This window comes from Pinus tabuliformis, chromosome 6 (genome assembly GCF_031772625.1).
Source record: "Pinus tabuliformis cultivar Carrire ecotype Pingquan chromosome 6, CPIR1, whole genome shotgun sequence".
NCBI lineage: Eukaryota > Viridiplantae > Streptophyta > Pinopsida > Pinales > Pinaceae > Pinus > Pinus tabuliformis.
The window spans coordinates 171033875-171056037 of NC_142292.1; the positions used below are offsets into that span (position 1 = coordinate 171033875).

The window sequence follows — 22163 nt, forward strand, 5'->3', positions numbered from 1 at the left end:
GTCAGAACTCCAACAATGAGATGCATCATACTGAAGACCATTTTAGTAATTTGGAATGCTTTTCCGTTGTTTTTGCAGTAGCAGCAACAGTTGTAGAAGGTTACAGTGCAGATGTAGTATTGGCAGTGGTAGTGCTAATAACAACACATATGCAGAATTGAGAGGGAGTTGCAGTCTTGACAGTGGCAGGGTCAACAACAGTACATATGCAACATTTGCATAGTAGTTGGTGGATAGGATGTTAGACATCTGCAGCGTAGAAGGAGATGTTACAGAATAGGCTGATGCTTCAGCAGGGTGCATTGCTAGAGCACATTCTTTGCTAAGAGGGAGTGTTGATTTCTGGTAGTATGGGATGCGCTCTAAGTCTCAAAATTTGCAGGGAGGCTTGGACACATGCATTCTCCAATACCCAAAAATCGTTTTGGGAAATTCCACCCAGAGACAGTTTTATTAAAATAATTAATTATTTTTAATGGAACACTAAGTCTAAACTTAGAAAATTAAAATAATCAGGGGTATTAATCTAACTGTGGGTGAAACTTCTAGAAGAAAACGAGGATCAAGCCAAAATGATCTAAAGCCATTGATTAGAAGATAATTTAGGCCGTTGGTTGTCCAACAGAAAGATATAAGAAGAGGTTTGAGGGGCACTTGGAGAACATATCGAGTGAAGATCAGAAGATCGATTTTCTGAAGGAGGGCAGCTGCTGGAGAGAATTTCGAAGTGATCTTTTGTAGTGAGGGGCAGGGCTAGTTTCGGTTGGAGATTTCTCCTGATCCGGGAATACTCAGCAGAGAAGGCAGAGGGAGATTCAACAAAGGCAGTGCAAAGCCAGAGAGGCTGATGTAGGGCCACGCAGAGGCCGTGTAGAAGCCCAGGGGGATCCATAAATTTGCTGGAGAATCAATTTTTAGAGCCAGAAGTCGGGGTGTGAGACTGGGAGGGTAGAAGTCAAAGTCTCAGAGGCAAATCGATCAGCCGGGAGGAGTGATGCAGATCCCAGTAGTTGTGACGCAGGGATTGCGTAGAGACTGTGCAGAGGCAACCAGGGTTTGGCCATTCAGTGGCTGGCTCAAACAGGATTTCCGGTGATAGTGTGGTGTAATCTCACTTATCTCTCTGTCAGTAATATTCTTTGTACTGGATAGCAAGGAAGGCATCCAAAGATTGTATTCATAAATTGCGACTGCATAATAAGAAAACCCTCAGTTGTTGCACCACTTTTCCCACATTGGGTTTTTCCGGGGACATTTGTCCAAAAATAACTGTGTAGATGTGTTGTGTATTTCTTTCTTGTTTAATTTCTTGTTTCCGCATTTTATTTAAATGGTTGTAGTATATTAGTTTCAGTGTTTATTGTAGGAAACAGTGAATAATTTGGTTCAGTAATTAACGAATAGGATAAATGTAATCAGTTGCTGCAGTAGGAATTTGGGCATCCAAATTTTCACACACTTCGCTTAGTTTTTCGTGCTCTTTCTCTTTGTATATCGAACTTGTGTGAGTGTACTTCTAAGTGATTCGAGCTGCCTCTATTTATACTACTTCCATAGGGTCAAATTGCTTCCAATATGTTGAGAAATTTATGGCATCGAGATTAGGTGATTTCTCTTCTATTAGTAACTGCTTGTGAATGCTTTTTATTTCTTAGATTAGGATCTTCTTTTACTTATGTTACTATAGTATTATTCTTCATCAAATAACTACCAATGCATGAACCATAAAGAGATAAGAGACATAGAATATAGGTTATAAGCTAGGGCCAAAACCTCTCCCACTTGAGAGGAAAACCCGAACAAATTCTTCTCCTTACAGAGATTCCAATTGACGAATACCAAGACCAAGACCCTTGACCTATTTGCCACTCCAAGATCAAGTCACAAACCTTCTTTGATGAGTTCCTTCTTCCTAGTGTCAACAATAGACACGCTTCATGATTTTTTCTCCTTCTTGGCTACCTCTCTAAGTCATGGTTCCTAGACCTGCAACTTTCGGTCCTATATCAGAAACCCTAGCTCATGTAGATGGACCAACTTAGACCCTTGTTTTCCTTCATCTAGAAGCAAGCTTCTTCTCCTTGAACTAGGCTTGAGTATGACCTTGAGTTTCTCCTTGAGTTGTCCTCAAATTTGACTGTGATACTTCTGCTTCTTTCTTCAGTATGGACAGCAAAGATTCCTCGCACGTGTGGATAAATTCAGCCCTCAAAACAGAGTCAAAACAATGCTAGAGACTTTGTTCTTCCTTCCCTTCTTTTTGCTGAATATAAGGCTCGCTTTCACTGACCTTCGCACCACTTACTAACTTTAGACCTTAACCGAAAGTCCTTGCTCTGAACTGAGGCTGAGTGGCCAATTGATAGTTGTTTGCCATGGAGATGAGCCGATGTGTCCTTTGGTGAAGATATTGTTATTCTTCTTGAAGCCGACTTGAAGGAGAGGTCTTGTGCTTGTCTTTGAGGGCTTTCATACTTATTTAATGACTCCTACGAAATGTAACAAGCCCAAGAAGGGTCCTTCATACATGACATTGACTCTCTTTTGTTAGTCAAGGTTGTCATTGATGTCAATATGGCATTGTTGGAGATATAAATATTATTGTGATGCATGAATAACCCTTTCGTGATGTTGCCCTAACCTCATGCAAGCCTTAGGACGAAACCCTAATGATGCATATTGTAGTCACATGATGCATATGCACTAACACATGATAAAACCCTAATTGCTTGAAATCCCTAATCTAGCATTAATCTAATGATGAAACCCTTGCCTACAAGATGCTCTAAAAATGACCTAAGTATGATTAATGAAACCATAAGATCATAAGTGAAAACCCTAAATCTAATTCTAATCCCTACCCATGTTAAAGAAACCCTAACCCCTTGGGAACAATTTCCTCACTCATAAATTATTAATCCCATAATTCCATTCCCTAATTTATTCATTACCATCTATTCCTATTCCTAATGAACAAAACCTAATATTTATTTCTATTCCTACAACCTTATTCCTACTAAAATCATATTAGAAAAACTCTTATTAAATTCCTAATATTAGAAAAGTTTATCTCACCTTTCCTCCTCGTTGACAACCAAAACTATTATAATATATAAAAATTATTTATTGCATAGGTCGGTTACAAAACTTCAGGTCGACTTTCCTTCAAACTGTGACGTATCCTCCTCACAAAAACGTATAAAAAGAAAAAACATTCATTTCATTTTGAAAAATATTTTCGGTGAAGATTATAGGAACATAATAAAAGTTCACGTCTTGTGAACTTAGAAAAGAATCAATCGGAGAAAAGAATTGTGTATTCAGACATCGACATTTAGAAGTGCATACTCAGAAATATGTTGAAGGTTCAAACATCGACATTTAGAAGTGCGTACTTGAAGGTTCCCATACGGACCAAAGAACAAGACGCAGAAAGGAAATTTGATCTGAACAATAATTGTAGATGCACAAAGGAGCTCAGACCATATTAAAACCGTGTGGATAGTCTTGTGGGTGCTCACTTATTGAACTCAAATCTGTGATCATTTTAGAGTTATCATTCTTTCTGCCTAATCGAAATCGTGATGCTGTGATGATCTTGGACATGTAAATACAATCCGGTGGATTTGTATGGGTAAATACAACGCAAACATTTAATTTGTGGAACGCAGTCAGTTTTTTTGTGGGTTACATACAACGTCACTTGATTTGTGTGCAAAGCAGAGTCCTATTTTATACATACAACATAGTCATATTACATCAACTACTGTTCAAATATTTGGAATATGTGGATCTGTGATATGTTGAAGACCTAGCTGCAAGCTTATTGTTAATATAGTGACCAGTGACTTCTTGCACACTTATTTGTGGAAGCATATCGGTCCAGTACTGTCTAGTGAAGAAATATGCTTACAGTTTAGTAAATAGATATTAGATTTGAGTAACATTCAAACCTATGCATCTTTAGATAACATTGAAGACCATGATGCATCACTGATGTCATCATGAGTTGACTTGGAGAATTGCATGGGTACAATGAAGTGCAGTGGCGATACCTTCTAAAGGTTGTCATTGATGATATGACGTGACGTGGAGACTAAGTGAAGGGATAACTAAAGATTGACAGGGCTCAGTGAAGAAGACTTTGGGAGCTGTGAAGTACAACCAAACATATCTTGACAAAGCAAAGCTATAGGATGGTGGAGTTGGTGCTCCTAAACTCAAGGTTGGTGTCTTGGATAAGATAAGGTCCAAGCCCTAGAGGTCAGAGCCTCACTAAAGTCCAAGTTGGTGCTTGGCAACAGGTTGGAGCCTGGGAGATTGAAGATCGGTGTCTTCATCTAGGGTTGGAGCCCTATATATATTGTACTTGATTCATTGTAAAGATTATATTAATAAAATCATTTATTCCTATTGTTCATTTTGTGTTCTAAATATAATTGATCTAACTGGTAAAAGTAACAATTGAAAAGAAATACTAATTCACCCCCCTCTTAGTATTTCCAACAATTGGTATCAAAGACAGTACTTTCACTCAAAGCCTAACAGCTTGAAGGTTGATCATTAGAACACAAATGACGAAACCAAGAAAGTCTCCAATTCTCCAAAAGATGTGTCTCCCTTAACCACTAAAATTGAAGTCAATCAATTTGTGAAGGCTCCATTGTTCAATGAAAACTTTGATATATGGGAAGCAAGAATGAGGAATTCCCTAAAGACTCAAGGCATTGAAGTCTGGAAATTGGTGATTGTTGATAGCATGATGGATGGAGAATCCAAGGAACATAATACAAAAGCAATGCAATTAAGCTTGAATGGGCTACTTGATTCTATGAAGGCCAATTTTAAAAAATGTTTGTCAACAAAAGGCATATGGGATAAACTTCATGATCTTCACTCAAAAGGAGCATTGACAATGATATCTAGTCAAGAAAATGATGGGAAGCAAGAAGGAAATCCAGAGCCCATTAAGGAAGGTGAAGATAAGAGTGATAACATCAAGGCTAAAAGAAGACCTAAAAGATGAAGAGAATGAAAAAGATTTTGAAGAAGATCTCTTCACTAAACCTATGGCTATCATGGAAGAGATTAACAATTTGAAAAAGGAAAATGAGGAACTTAAGAAGAAAGTGCAAGTTGTTGACCAAGACAAAACAAGGAAGGAAGTTGACCTTATCAAGGAAGGTGAAGATAAGAGTGATAACATCAAGGTTAAATAAGACCTAGAAGATGAAGAGAATGAAAAATATTTTGAAGAAGATCTCCTCACTAAACTTATGGCTACAATGGAAGAGATTAACAATTTGAAAAAGGAAAATGAGGAACTTAAGAAGAAAGCGCAAGTTGGTGACCAGGACAAAACAAGGAAGGAAGTTGACCTTATCAAGGAAGGTGAAGATAAGAGTGATAACATCAAGGCTAAAGAAGACCTAGAAGATGAAGAGAATGAAAAAGATTTCGAGGAAGATCTCCTCACTAAACTTATGGCTACCATGGAAGAGATTAACAATTTGAAAAAGGAAAATGAGGAACCTAAGAAGAAAGCGCAAGTTGGTGACCAGGACAAAACAAGGAAGGAAGTTGACCTTATCAAGCTTCAAGTACAACAAAGAGACGAGGAGCTCGCCAAGATTAAGGAAGAATTTCATCAAAACAAGAGAAAGCATCATGAAGAAGTCATATCCATGACAAATCAATTGGATAAGGCAAAGAAATGGGAAGATACCTTGTCAAGCCACCTTGAACAAAGGCAAAAAAGCTTGAACAAACTTAAAGCAAAGATTGGTCAATACAAGGAAGAGGTCTCCTCCCTTAGATCTCAACTAGAAGAAGCAAGGAAACAAGCACAAGGAGCTAAGAAGGTGATGGAAGCTTTGACATTCATAGAAGGACAAGTTGATGAAGTAGAAAAGGAGAGAAACACCATGATATGCCAACTAGAAGAAAAGGATGATGACATCAACAAGTTAAAATCAGAAATCACTTCGCTTAAAGCCCAATCATGTGAAGCAACCAAGATGAAGGAAGAAATGGAGATCATTCTATCAAAGAAGGATGAAGAATGCAAGAAAATGAAGGAAGAAACTGTCTTTCTTAAAAAGGAAGTTGACTTGTTGAATAAGAACTTGAAAGGTTCTCAAACCCTAGATGACATCCTAAGTCATCAAAGCTCTCCCCTTGATAAATCAGGTCTTGGCTATGCAGGTGAATCCTCAAGCAAGAATGATAATGCTTGAAATGACTAGGATGTGAGGATGCCAGGAAGAAATGTTGATGCTCTTAGTTCCAGCAAAGGCAAGGAGAAGGGTCAAGACAACAATGGAAGAAATCCCATTCCAAGGAGACTTGCAGATGGTGTCAAGAATACAAAAGGTAATGAATATCATCAAAGAATCCCAAAGCAAAATGACTCCAGAAGTACACCAAGGAAATCTTCATCTCCCAGGGATCAAAGTATATTTCTTGGTTATTTTTATTCTTGTACAAACTTTGGGCACATGGCAAAAGATTGTAGTGTGTATCACAAAGAACAATATAATGGTCTGAATTATCCACATTTTTGTGTTCATTCTATCGACGTTTCAAACCCCAAAGGGGGTCCATCATCAGGACTTAAATTAGATAGAATATGAATGAAAGTTCTTTGATTTAGATAGAATATGAATGAAAGTTCTTTGATTTAGATTGAAATTTCTTTGATTTAGATAGAATATGAATGAAAGTTCTATCTAATTTAAGTCCTGATGATGGACCCCCTTTGGGTTTTGAAACGTCGACAGAATGAACACAAAACTGTGGAAATCCGGATCATGCCACTGCAAAAAACTGCCACAAAAGCTTAAAATCTAATATAATGGTCCCCGTCAATATCCTAGGAGCAATTTTGCAAGAAGAAGTCATGATTACTCGTTCATAAACAAGATGGTGTGCTTCAATTGTCATAACATTGGACATATGGCACATGATTGTAACTTGACTTGGGCCGCTACACAAGCTAGAATCGTACTAGAAAAGAAATTATGGAGAAGGAACCAATTTGAATCGAAAAGTCTCTTGAACACTCCAGCCAACAACACATGTTGTTGATCTGATGAAGTCATCCTTGATATTCCAATTATTTGATGGTGAGACTCTACCAAAATGGAGACCATGCATACAGTTAGGGGGACTTTGTGATTCTTGAGCATTCTTGGAGAAGCTATCCATAAATGGGCCCTATGAAATCCTTGATGATTCATACATGGACAATCATTCCTTGATAGATCTTCTCTTGGGAGCAACTCCAGTGAAGAATATGATCCCTTTCTCATCTGGTGAATTATTGTTGAGGATCTCCTTTTTTCTTATCACTAAGCAAGTAATCTTTCTTGAGGTAGAGGAGTTTATGTAGATAGGGGGAGTTGGTTCATCCATGAAGAAATGCAACTTGGACCATATTGCCAGATGAAAAAGCACCATGACAGGGGGAGTAACATACCTATGAAGAACTACTATTGATGAAGAAAATATGATGAAAGGAAGCGGCTTGACAGGGGGAGTAATTGGCCACGCCGTTTGCCATTGATGTCAAAGGGGGAGAGAATGTTGGAAGGGCAATAATATTTCCATTAATGACAAAGGGGGAGATTGTTAGTCAAGGTTGTCACTGATGTCAATATGGCATTGTTGGAGATGTAAATATTATTGTGATGCATGAATAACCCTTTCATGATGTTGCCCTAACCTCATGCAAGCCTTAGGATGAAACCCTAATGATGCATATTCTAGTCACATGATGCATATACGCTAGCAAATGATAAAACCCTAGTTTCCTGAAATCCCTAATCTAGCATTAATCTAATGATGAAACCATTGCCCACAAGATGCCCTAAAAATGGCCTAAGTATGATTAATGAAACCATTAGATCATAAGTGAAAACCCTAAATCTAATTCTAATCCCTACCCATGTTAAAGAAACCCTAACCCCTTGGGAACAATTTCCTCACTCATAAATTATTAATCCCATAATTCCATTATTCCCTAATTTATTCATTACCATCTATTCCTATTCCTAATGAACAAAACCTAATACTTATTTCTATTCCTACAACCTTATTCCTACTAAAATCATATTAGAAAAGCTCTTAGTAAGTTCCCTAATTTTTATACAAAGGTTTATCTCACCTCTCCTCGTTGACAAGCAAAAGTATTATAATATATGAAAATTTATTTATTGCATAGGTCGGTTACAAAAATTCAGGTCATCTTTCCTTCAAATTGTGATGTATTCTGCTCATAAAAACACAAAAAGAAGAAAGATTCATTTCATTTTGAAAAAGATTTTCGGGGAAGATTATAGGAACATAATAAAAGTTCACGTCTTGTGAACTTAGAAAAGAATCGGTCGAAGAAAAGAATTGTGTATTCAGACATCGGCATTTAGAAGTGCGTACTTAGAAATACGTTGAAGATTCCCATACGGAACAGAGAACAAGACGCAGAAAGGACATTTGATCTGAAGAATAATTGTAGATGCACAAAGGAGCGCAAACCATATTAAAACCGTGTGGACAATCTTGCGGGGGCTCAGTTATTGAACTCAAACCTGTGATCATCCATGCAAACCTGTGATCGTTTTAGAGTTATCATTCTTTCTGCCTAATCAAAATTGTGATGCTGTGACGATCTTGGACATGTAAATACAATCCGGTGTATTTGTATGGGTAAATACAACTCAAACATTTAATTTGTGGAACACGATTTTTGTGGAACGCAGTCAGTTTTTTGTGGATTACATACAACGTCACTTGATTTGTGTGGAATGCAGACTCCTATTTTATACATACAACATAGTCATATTACATCAAGCACTGTTCTAATATTTGGAATATGTGGACTTGTGATATGTTGAAGACCTAGCTGCAAGCTTATTTGTAGAACAGTGACCAGTGACTTCTTGCACACTTATTTGTTGAAACATTTCGGTCCAGTATTGTCTAGTGAAGAAATCTATTTACACTTCAGTAAATAGATATTAGATTTGAGTAACATCCATACCTATGCATCTTTATAGACTTTTAGACACTTGAAGATTTGGAGCACACTTTGAGGACCATTGGTTGGAAGCTCCTGGAGCGTCTTATTGAAGATTCTTGGAGACTTATTAAAGACCTTGTGAACTTGGAAATTTAGACCTCGATTTGCTGTATATACTAGTGACTTTTCTAGACTTGTAGCTCGGTGCATTAACTTGTTTTGAAAAGTGCAGATTTGAAGGTTGTTAACCAGTGGAGAATCACAAGTATACAATTGTGGTGGCTCAAACTTTTGTTAAAGAGCTATAGAAACGGGTGGAAGTAGTGCTGGACCTCAAGAACAAGTCTGTGGTTCTGTTGACAGTGATTTGGGTTGGCAAGAAGGCTATAAAATCTTAAACACTTATACCCTCAGACAAACTTATACAGTGAATGTGGAACTGAGATTCCAGATCTGTGCATGCAGTAACTCGTGGAAGAACCTTATAGAATTGTGTAGACCTGTAGTGGGTATTTGGTGAGTTATATTGAAGATAACATTGAAGACCATGATGTATCACTGATGTCATCATGAGTTGACTTGGAGAATTGCTTGGATACAATGAAGCGCAATGGTGATACTGTCTAAAGGTTGCCATTGATGATGTGACGTGATGTGGAGACTTGGCAATTCAGACCTCGGTGAAGAAGACTTTGGGAGCCGAGAAGTACAACCAAACATATCTTGACAAAGCAAAGGTATAGGATTGGTGTCCTTGGAGTTGGTGCCTTGGATAAGATAGGGTTGAAGCCCTAGAGGTCGGAGCCTCACTAAAGTCCAAGTTGGTACTTGGCAACATGTTAGTGCTTGGGAGATTGAAGATTGGTGTCTTCATCTAGGGTTGGAACCCTATATATATTGTACTTGATTCATTGTAAAGATTATATTAATAAAATTATTTATTCCTATTGTTCATTTTGTTCTCTAAATATAATTGATCTAACTGGTAAAAGTAACAGTTGAAAAGAAATACTGATTTACCCCCCTCTCAGTGTTTCCAACAATTGGTATCAGAGCCAGTACCTTCACTCAAAGCCTAACAGCTTGAAGGTTGATCATTAGAACACCAATGGCGAAGCCAAGAAAGTCTCCGATTCTCCAAAAGATGTGTCTCCCTTAACCACCGAAATTGAAGTCAATCAATTTGGGAAGGCTCCAATGTTCAATGAAAACTTTGATATATGGGAAGCAAGAATGAGGAATTTCTTAAAGACTCAAGGCATTGAAGTCTGGAAATCGGTGATTGTTGATAGCATGATGGATGGAGAATCCAAGGAACATAATACAAAAGCAATGCAATTAATCTTGAATGGACTAGCTGTTTCTATGAAGGCCAATTTTGAAAAATGTTCGTTAGCAAAAGGCATATGGGATAAACTTCATGATCTTCACTCGAAAGGAGCATTGACAATGATATCTAGTCAAGAAAATGATGGAAAGCAAGAAGGAAATCCAGAGCCCATTAAGGAAGGTGAAGATAAGAGTGATAACATCAAGGCTAAATAAGACCTAGAAGATGAAGAGAATGAAAAAGATTTTGAAGAAGATCTCCTCACTAAACTTATGGCTACCATGGAAGAGATTAACAATTTGAAAAAGGAAAATGAGGAACTTAAGAAGAAAGTGCAAGTTGGTGACCAGGACAAAACAAGGAAGGAAGTTGACCTTATCAAGGAAGGTGAAGATAAGAGTGATAACATAAAGGCTAAAGAAGACCTAGAAGATGAAGAGAATGAAAAAGATTTTGAAGAAGATCTCCTCACTAAACTTATGGCTACCATGGAAGAGATTAACAATTTGAAAAAGGAAAATGAGGAACTTAAGAAGAAAGCGCAAGTTGGTGACCAGGACAAAACAAGGAAGGAAGTTGACCTTATCAAGGAAGGTGAAGATAAGAGTGATAACATCAAGGCTAAAGAAGACCTAGAAGATGAAGAGAATGAAAAAGATTTTGAAGAAGATCTCCTCACTAAACTTATGGCTACCATGGAAGAGATTAACAATTTGAAGAAGGAAAATGAGGAACTTCAGAAGAAAGCACAAGTTGGTGACCAGGACAAAACAAGGAAGGAAGTTGACCTTATCAAGCTTCAAGTACAACAAAGAGATGAGGAGCTTGCCAAGATTAAGGAAGAATTTCATCAAAACAAGAGAAAGCATCATCAAGAAGTCATATCCATGACAAATCAATTGTGGATAAGGCAAAGAAACAGGAAGATACCTTGTCAAGCCACCTTGAACAAAGGCTCAAAAGCTTGAACAAACTTGAAGAAACAAGGAAGAGGTCTCCTCCCTTAGATCTCAACTAGAAGAAGCAAGGAAACAAGCACAAGGAGCTGAGAAGGTGATGGAAGCTTTGACATTCATAGAAGGACAAGTTGATGAAGCAGGAAAGGAGAGAAACACCATGATATGCCAACTAGAAGAAAAGGATGATGACATCACCGAGTTAAAATCAGAAATCACTTCGCTTAAGGCCCAATCATGTGAAGCAATCAAAATGAAGGAAGAAATGGAGATCATTCTATCAAAGAAGGATGAAGAATGCAAGAAAATGAAGGAAGAAATTGTCTTTCTTAAAAAGGAAGCTTGACTTGTTGAATAAGAACTTGAAAGGTTCTCAAACCCTAGATGACATCCTAAGTCATCAAAGGTCTCCCCTTGATAAATCAGGTCTTGGCTATGCAGGTGAATCCTCAAGCAAGAATGATAATGCTTCAAATGACTAGGATGTGAGGAAGCTAGGAAGAAGTGTTGATGCTCTCAGTTCCAGCAAAGGCAAGGAGAAGGGTCAAGACAACAATGGAAAAAATCCCATTCCAAGGCGACTTGCAGATGGTTTCAAGAATACAAAAGGTAATGAATATCATCAAAGAATCCCAAAGCGAAATGACTCCAGAAGTACACCAAGGAAATCTTCATCTCCCAGGTATCAAATTATATTTCTTTGTTATTGTTATTCTTGTACAAACTTTGGGCACATGGCAAAAGGTTGTAGGGTGTATCACAAAGAACAATATAATGGTCCCCGTCAATATCCTAGAAGCAATTTGGCAAGAAGAAGTCATGATTACTCGTTCATAAACAAGATGGAGTGCTTCAATTGCCATAACATTGGACATATGGCACGTGACTGTAACTTGACTTGGGCCCCTACACAAGCTAGAATCATACCAGAAAAGAAAGTATGGAGAAGGAACCAAATTGAATCCAAAAGTCTCTTGAACACTCTAGCCAACAACACATGTTGTTGATCTGATGAAGTCATCCTTGATATTCCAAGTATTTGATGGTGAGACTCTGCCAAAAAGGAGACCATGCATATAGTTAGGGGGAGTTTGTGATTCTTGAGCATTCTTGGAGAAGCTATCCATAAATGGGCCCTATGAAATCCTTGATGATTCATACATGGACAATCATCCTTTGATAGATCATCTCTTGGGAGCAACTCCAGTGAAGAATATGATCCCTTTCTCATTTGGTGAATTATTGTTGGGGATCTCTTTTTTTTATCACTAAGCAAGTAATCTTTCTTGAGGTAGAGGAGTTTATGTAGATAGGGCGAGTTGGTTCATCCATGAAGAAATGCAACTTGGACCATATTGCCAGATGAAAGAGCACCATGATAGGGGGAGTAACATACCTTTGAAGAACTACTATTGATGAAGAAAATATGATGAAAAGAAGCAGCTTGACAGGGGGAGTAATTGGCCACCCCGTTTGCCATTAATGTCAAAGGGGGAGAGAATGTTGGAAGGGCAAGAATATTGCCATCAATGACAAAGGGCGAGATTGTTAGTCAAGGTTGTCATTGATGTCAATATGGCATTGTTGGAGATGTAAATATTATTGTGATGCATGAATAACCCCTTCGTGACGTTGCCCTAACCTCATGCAAACCTTAGGATGAAACCTCACCAAAAGCCAAGTTGGTGCTTGGTAATAGGTTGGAGCCTGGGAGATTGAAGATTGGTGTCTTCATCTAGGGTTGGAGCCCTATATATATTGTACTTGATTCATTGTAAAAATTATATTAATAAATGCATTTATTCCTATTGTTCATTTTGTGTTCTAAATATAATTGATCTAACTGGTAAAAATAACAATTGAAAAGAAATACTGATTCACCCCCCTCTCAGTATTTCCAACATCTTTGATTTTATGACTAATCCTAAGGGCTCTCAATGGGAGCCATTACTAAAATAAAATTCCTTGCTCATGAAACCCATGAGACAAGCATTTCAAAGATAATTTTATTTTTATTCTTTACATCAATTACTTAAAATCACATTTACACGTCATTATGAAGACCGAACCTAGTTACACTTTTCAACACAATAGGGCCAACTTCTCCAGGACATAGACGACTTGGTGAGGAGAGACAAAATGACTATTTTGACTAAAAAATAAATTGTTGATTTGGGGTAGCATTGAATGTACTCTAGCCACGAAATTTGGTGGAGAGGTTGGGGCACATGAGATCTCCAATACCCAGAAAGGGTTTGGGCAGATTCTAAACAGATCAGGAGATATTAAAATAATTAATATTTTTAATGGAGTATCTAAGTCTAAACTTAGGGAGAATAAAATATTAATGGGTATTAATATGAATTTGTGTTAGAATGGTCCAGAAGACATGGATCAAGCCAGATCTAATCTTAGCTGTTGATTAGGGACTTAATCTCGGCCGTTGAGATGTCAACAGGAAAAGTATAAGAGGAGGCTTGAGGGTCACTTGGAGAATACACCAGATGATCAGTCATTCTATTCTCTAGAGTGGGGTTTGCTAAGAGAGATAGAATCAGTGATCGGGAGAGACAGAGAGGCAGAGATAGTGCCGAGATAGCAGCAGAGCAGCTAGAGAGAGAGACGTAGGAGCAGCCAGTGCTCGCGCAGGGCCACGCAGAGGCAGCTAAGTGCTGCGCAAAGAACCAGAGGGGCCAGCGTCTCTGACACAGAAGCTCAGAGAGCTGACGCAGGGCCTCCTGGGGCTGATGCAGGGCCAACGGTGGGCTAGGAGAGGCTGACGCAATCCAAATTGGGCAGATGCTGGGGTTTCAGGGGTAGATTGGTGCTGAGTAGCTGCCGGAAGGATTATTCGGGGTTTTAGCCAGTGGATTTGTCTGAAACAGTGAGGTATTACTGCTAAGGAAATTCTCTATTGGGTAGGCCAGTTTTAGCACCCAGATTGTACTCTGATATTGCCTAATAAGAAAATCTTGAGATAACTGCACCCCTTTTCCCACATTGGGTTTTTCTGGGGACATTGGTCCAAAAATAATGGTGTCATGTGGTGTGTTTGTTCTTGTTTCTTTTAGTTGTTGATCTGTAATATGTTGAGCATGCATTGGTGTTTATTTTCAGTATTGACTCTGTAAATAACTTGTTAAAGAAAAATAACAAGTAGGTAGGAATAAATCAGAAAAAGTGCATGGGGGGTTTCTAATCTAAGTAAACTTAGAAACTTCAAGATGGTATCAGAGTGCGATTGTAGATCACAGGAGGACTAAAAGTCATCAGGCGAGCGGAGCAATAGCTGTAGAAAACAGCTGTCCCGAGGTGACAGAAGTTGTTTCTAGCAGCGCAGAAGTCAAGAAGTGTGACACAGAGCCAGTCAGAGCCATGCAGAAGAAGTCGGGAGCTACGCAGAGCCTCAAAGAGGGAAATGTTGCTGACATAGAGGGTCAAAGGGCTGATGTAGGGCATCCCAGGGCTGACGCAGACCCATCTGGGTTGACGCAGAGCTAGTGTGAGGCAGAGAGGGGCTTACACAGTTCACAGAGAGGTAGTTGTTGGAGTCTAGAAGGCTGCAGAAATATTGCAGAGTGGAGCTAGTGAGGTAATGTAGTCAGAATAGTACATGACAGAGCAGGGCCAGAGGAGTTGTTACCGAGGGTTTCTAGCCGAGGAACCTAGATCAGCAATGTAGTTGCACAAGACGATCAGAATAGGGGGCATCTCGACAAGTGGCAGAAGGATTTCCAGGACAGAATTCAAGACTCAAAGGGAGTCCAAAAGAGAACTTCCAGACGGGAAGTAGAGACTCAGAGGAGTCGAATAGAGAACTTCCAGGAGGGAAGTAGAGGAGCATCATGGCACTACATGGGGTAAGAGACCAGGATAGACTGGACGGAGCATCGAACTTCGCAGTCTGGAAGGCCAGAATCTTATCAGTGCTTGACAGGAATTGTGTCAAGAACTTCGCCTTGAAGGTTATAGCTATCCTAGTCAACCCCAATGATAACGACAAGTACGAAGAGGCGATGGTGAGGGCCAAGTGCATTATCCTTGACGGTGTTAAGGATCATGTGGTACCACATATAGCCGAGAAGGAAACGACAGTTGAGATGTGGGAGGCTCTCAAGAACCTGTACCAGCGTATTTCTGTGCAAAGAATAATGCTGCTCGAGAACTAGATGAGGTCGTATCAGATGAAGAAGGGTCAATCGATTGACACCTTCCTTGGAGGACTAAATGAGATCCGAGACCAGTTGACTGCTATAGGAGCGACACTGGATCATGAGCTTATGGTGAGGACAGCCCTGAATGCTGTCTCAAAAGATTGGGAAGTGTTTGTTTAGAGTATCCTGGGCAGAGGGACTCTCCTACCTTGGGATGAGATGTGGGCAACGCTTCGCCAGGAAGAGATCAGACGGCAATCGAAGACAGGTGGCAACAACAAAGGGATCAAGGTCAAGCAAGAGGAGGAGGATGTGGCCCTAGCATTTGAGGGAAAGCAGGAGAAGCGGAAAAAGAAAGATCTCGCCAAGATCAAGTGCTTCCACTATGGGGAGATGGGTCATTATGCGATGGAGTGCCCAAGGAAGAAGAGTAAGGGATAGTCTTCTGAGACTAAGGCAGCGCCAGCACGTGCAGAGAAGGAAGTTTTGATAGACGATGACTATGCCATGAGTGCACACGCACCACTTGAGCGGAAGTGGGGAAACATCGAGTTGTAGTCAGATGGACTACAGGCGATGAGGGGCAGGATCCTTAAGGTACCCAGCCTCTTGGATTAGACCTTGCTACGGGAGCCCCGTCGAGGAGTAGCAGGATTGGCTGGGTGGGTAGAGACGAATGCGGATGGAGCAGCAAAGAGAGCTACAATGCAGGAGTCCTAAGATGGCGCAGAGCTAGAAGGCTGCAGCAGTGCGAGAAGCACAGGAGTGTTGCACCAGTGTAGGAAGGCACAACGAGGTGTGCAACGGTGCGAGATGCAGTGAGTTGTTGCAGCAGTGCAGAGGTCAGAGAGAGGGAGCACTTGTCAGCGACAGAGGGAGCTTCAGCATCAGTGGGTGTTTCTAGCCCAACATGGAGGTCAGTTGGGAGATCAGTTACTTACTTCTCAGTAATTGAGTTGCAGTGCAGTAGTGGGCAGCGTGATGCAACATGATGAGAGGAGGTGCAGTGCAGATGTAGTGCTGGGAGGAAGGACTAGCAGCGACACGAATGCAGAGGGAGCTATCATACAGATGCAACAGTGGCAGTGGCAGAACCATGGGCAGTAGTACAGGATGCAACAGTGCAGAGGATGTTGGGCAGGAAGGCCTAGTATCAATGCAAGTACTGATGCCGGATGATTAGAGTAATACTTAGTGAGGAGTATTGCTAGAGCACAATCCTCGCTAAGAGGGAGTGTTGATTTGGGATAACATCGGATGTGCTATAGCCACGAAATTTGGTGGAGAGGTTGGGGCACATGAGATCTCCAATACCCAGAAAGGGTTTGGGCAGATTCTAAACAGATCAGGAGATATTAAAATAATTAATATTTTTAATGGAGTACCTAAGTCTAAACTTAGGGAAAATAAAATATTAAAGGGTATTAATATGAATCTGTGTTTGAATGGTCCAAAAGACATGGATCAAGCTAGATCTAATCTTAGCCATTGATTAGGGACTTAATCTCGGCCGTTGAGATGTCAATAGGAAAAGTGTAAGAGGAGGCTTGAGGGTCACTTGGAGAATACATCAGATGATCAGTCATTCCATTCTCTAGAGCGGGGTTTGCTAAGAGAGATAGAATCAGTGATCGGGAGAGCAACTGAGGGGCATTGAGTACAAAGAGACAGAGAGGCAGAGATAGTGCTGGGATAGCAGCAGAGAAGCCAGAGAAAGAGACGCAGTAGCAACCAGTGCTCACGCACGGCCATGCAGAGGCAGCTAAGTGTTGCGTAGAGCACCAGTGGGGCCAGCGTAGCTGACGCAGAGGCTCAGAGAGCTGATGCAGGGCCTCCTGGGGTTGACGCAGGGCCAACGCTGGGCTAGGAGAGGCTGATGCAGTCCAGATTGGGCAGGCGCTGGGGTTTCAGGGCCAGATTGGTGCTGAGTATTTTTCGGAAGGATTATCCGGGGTTTCAGCCAATAGATTTGTCTGAAGCAGAGAGGTATTACTGCTAAGGAAATTCTCTGTTGGGTAGGCCAGTTTCGTCACCCAGATTGTACTCTGATATTGCTTAATAAGAAAACCCTCAGATAACTGCACCGGTTTTCCTGCATTGGGTATTTTCATGGACATTGTCGAAAAATAATGGTGTCATGTGGTGTGTTTGTTCTTGTTTCTTTTAGTTGCTTATTTGTAATATGTTGAACATGCACTGGTGTTTACTTTCAATGTTTACTTTGTAAATAACTTGTTAAAGAAAAGTAACAAGTAGGTAGGAATAAATCAGAGAAAGTGGATGGAGGGTTTCTAATCTAAGTAAACTTAGAAACTTCAACATAAATTACTTTACATGATACAAAAGTCCAAGAAGGGTCTAATAAATATGACAATGACTCTCTTGACACTCGACAAAACCTAGAAGCCTTCAAAGGATGCTATGACCTAGAAAGGGCATGAAATTGATGCTTCAAAAATATTTTTCTCTTATAATATTTTTTTCTTTTGACAAATACAATTATGAAGACCGACACTAGTTACAATCTTCAACACCATGTGCTAATTTAGCTCAAACCATCTAGGCACTGAACATACACCATGTACTCCAAATCTCATGAAGCACACTTTCAAAGTAACCTTGAAAGTTAATAACGTATCGTTCTATCACTCATGCATGCACACCATCCCCCACTTGAACCTTGGTATATCTTTATGCCCTAAAAGATAATTCATCTACAATTTGTTGTAGTTCCCTCAACTTGGAGCACTCAACTACCTTGTGGGTATGGCTTCTCTCAAAACCATTATTTAAATAAATTCCAACTGAGTGTTTTGATCCTTAGGATATGCCTCCTAAGGAGTTTGTAACTTTGGGGGATCTTGAAACCAAGATAAATTCCAACGATGAAAGCATGCTTTTCATGGCTAGCATTTTTTTCACTTTTGTTGTTAAGGGGAACTTTATGTTATGATTATTATGATTAGTGGTTTTAGAAATAAAAGTCCATAATTGGATATTAACACATTCCCAATAAACAGATGAGAAATTACCATGAATTATCATAGAAACATTTGTACATTTTCGTTTGGAGGATTTAGCTGTGAGTGGATTTTTAACATGTAGTTTATAATGCAAGGTTTCGAATTTGATATAATGTTTTTGGTTGCAGTTCACATTTTAACAAAGATAAAGAGTGGGTTTCAGTAAACTGTCCTGTCTGCCGCAAGGAGATTCATGTAAAGGATGTTGAACATGTGCAGCAGTTTTTAATGTCTGATTACAACATCGAAGAGGTAACCGTATTATATTTTGTACTTATTAAAATGTAAGTTGACTTCTATGGGACGAGTGTTGAGTGTAATTAGTATATTGAATTTGCTATTGTTCTTGATATGCTTTAGTACATTTTGTGTGGATAGTACAATTTTCCCTTTATGTACATAAGAGTAGTTTGTGGACTGTTGCCTGTTGTTTTGAAGAAATATTCTTTTGATACATGTATTTAGATTTATAAATTTTTGTGTATATTGAATTTGCTATTGATATTGGTATGCTTTACTAGTTTTCATGTAGCTAGTACAATTTTCCCTCTATGTATATAAGTGTAGTTTGCAAAATGTTCCCCCCTTTTTGAAACAAACATCTTTTTGGGTACATATGTTTGGATTCATAAAGTTGTGTCATGAACTTGTAAAAGGAAAACAACAAATTTGTAATTGTTAAAGGTGAATTACTTACCGTCAATCTTTGTGTGTCATCACTCACTCATTGTTGATTAGACATGGTTATTCTTCATGTTCTATGGTCTTACTTGAAATTCTCCTCCATTTAGCTCCTCCCATCCCATTTGAACTTGTCATAGCTATAGATTTTTACCATCTTGATGAGACATCTTATTAGGAAATGTTTTCTAGCTTCTTCCTTTTCTCTAATAGTTTCATTATTGTCTAGTTTTCTGCAAGCCACATTAAGACATGTTCCCACCATACAATTTTTATTTTTATTTTTATTTTTAAAATAGGCTGTTACTTTTATTTTTGGATGTCTACATCAATGTGTGTCATTTTCTCGTTTCCTTTCCATACTTGAGTTTCTTGTCAATCATGAAACCTCAATTGGCCTTGTAACCCCTCATGTCAATAGGAGTACATAGAAATTTTTGCAATATCTATCACCACCATTGTAAGCCCAAGGTCACAAGTCAAAAGCAATGTAAAAATCATGTGAGGCCCTGTATTAGGTATCCTAGGCCTTGTATCTTGTAATTGAGTCTATATCTTGTTGTTTTGGTCAAACCATGGCTGGTCCCTTTAAGTTCACTTTGGGTTCCTTTTGTTCTTTACAATATTGAGGTCTTTAATTGAGCTTTCTTGACGGAATATGGTTTTATGGGAGCATGCATTTGTAGGAATGATCACCGATGTATGGACAAACTCAACCAGCATCAAGGTACAACTATGTCTTTCCACATGGTTGTTCTATAGAATTTATAGATGTTCTTGGTTTTGGTGTAGTATTCCTTAGACAACTCTCATGCATGGCAAGGTCATATTGACAAGTTTCATGTTTCTTGGAGAAGTTCATGATTTCCAATGCAAAGTGGTCTCGATCAACGTTGCAGGAAGCGCCCCCCCTCGGATCCTAGGCCGGAATCGCGCCCCGTACGAAAGCGTTCCGGAAGCGCTCCAGGAAGCGCGATTCCAAAAATCCCGAAGCGCGATTCCGATTTTTTAATGCGCTTCCTGGTTTTTATGAAGCGTGGGCCCCGAAGCGCCACGCTTCGGGCCCGGAAGCGTACGCTTCACGAGCGCTTCGGAGCGCTTCCGAAAAAACCGCGCGGGCTTGGAAAAATACTTCATTTTTTTAAATTTTTTTTTAAAGTTAACTTAACTTAGCAATGAGGGGGTGGGTTAGGGTGAGTTTAGGGTGAGGAATGAAAAGCATAAAGCTCCCATTCATTCCTCATTTTCTCACTTTGAGTTTATGAGAGTTGGAGAAGAGAAGAGAGGAGAGGAGAAGAGAAGAGAGGAAAGGAGAGGAGAAGAGAGGAGAGCTTGGAGGAGTGAAGAAGGAGGAGCTAGGAGAAGGAGGAGGAGCTTGGAGCAAGAGCTTGGAGGACTTCATCTACAAGAGCTAAAGAGGTAAGTTCAAACCCCAAACTCCCTTGTTTTTTTGAAAAAAAATTTGTATTTTTCTCCTCCCTCTCCTACTCTTTCCCATTGTTTCTACTTGCTCCTTTATTTACAGGTTGTCCACCACCTATATCCATATTCCAAGATGGTGTTCTTTTGGCTTCTATGTATCATTCCACTCTTGGTTTTAATGATGGCAAGGGTGAGGAATAGAAGGGAAGAGGAAGGGGATGAACTTGGTCCTAATAGTAGTGACCCAATGTATGATGAGGAGGAAGGGTTTGAAGAGGAAGGGGATGAACTTGAAGGGGAAACTGAAGCACAAGATGGGAAAGGTACATCAACACCCTTGTGGAATTATGTGACCAAACTTGATGGGGGAAAGGGTGGTGGATCTTACAAATTTGTGTGCCCTCATGGTTGTCATGGAGGAAAACCATATTGTGGTTCATATACCCATCTGAGGAGGCATCTTTGTGGGGTGCTGGACAGTGATGAAAAAAAGGGTTCTGTGGGGGTACAAATTTGCCCAAACATTTCAACTGAAGAAAGAAGAAAATACATCCAAATAGAGATGGCTGCACAACAAAAAAACAAGAAACAAAAAACTCATTCTGAATCAAGTGCAACCTCTAAATTTGGTAGTTGCCCATCTCCTCATGGTACTTCTGCAACCTCTGGAGGTAGAAGAACAATAGGGGATTTCCTTAATGTTGCTGGGAGGGATGATGTGGATGGAAAGATAGTCCGTTTTCTTTGTGCTTGCGGTGTACCATTCAATGTGCTTCGCTCTCCCTATTGGCATGACATGGTAAAGGCCATCAATGAAGCCCCAAAAGGATACAAGGCCCCAACTATGAGAAAGCTAGAACAGTGTTATTAGAAAGAGAAAAAGCTAAGGTTCAAAGAGCTTTGACACGTTTTACACATGAGTGGGTGGATTCTGGGGTATCCATTGTATCAGATGGGTGGACAAATATTAGAAACCAACATTTGATAAATGTTCTTGGTGTTTCTTCTAGTGGTGCAGTATTTATTGCATGTCATGACTCCTCCTCCATCAGTGCAACTGCACAAAACATTGCAGATCTCCTATTGAAATCAATCAAAGATGTTGGTCCGAATAATGTGGTTCAAGTGATCACAGATAATGCAGCAAATTGTAAGGCAGCAGGAAAAATTATTGAGCGTACTCATCCACACATCTTTTGGTCTGGGTGCCTGGTTCACACATTGAACCTTTTGATGCATGATATTGTGAAACACAAAGATTGTGGGTGGATTGCTGAGGTTTACAGGAAAGGGAAGCAGCTCATTAAATTCATCATAGGGCATACAAGGGTAAACTACTTCTATGGCACTTACTCCAAGTTGCAATTGCTTAAAATTGCAAAGACAAGATTTGCTAGTTATTACCTCACCTTTAGGCGGCTAGTGAGGGTGAGACAAGCTTTAACTAATCTGGTGTGTGCTGAAACATGGGATGAAATTAACACTGACGCAGATGGTGCTAATGCAGTCAAGGACACTGTTCTTGACAGTTACTTTTGGTCACAGGTTAAATATGTTTTGCAATTCACCAAACCAATTTAT

General features: G+C 39.6%; 1 protein-coding gene across 3 annotated transcripts in view; it reads left to right on the forward strand.

The window, feature by feature from the left end:
• The window catches only part of LOC149257936 (uncharacterized), a 371741-nt gene that overhangs the window by 267573 nt on the left and 82005 nt on the right, over positions 1-22163 (forward strand). For all 3 annotated transcript variants that reach the window (XM_089414602.1, XM_089414604.1, XM_089414607.1), the window contains one exon: positions 18608-18731. In XM_089414602.1, coding sequence (XP_089270728.1) covers positions 18608-18731 — 124 coding nt within the window. The remainder of the gene's footprint in view (positions 1-18607; positions 18732-22163) is intronic.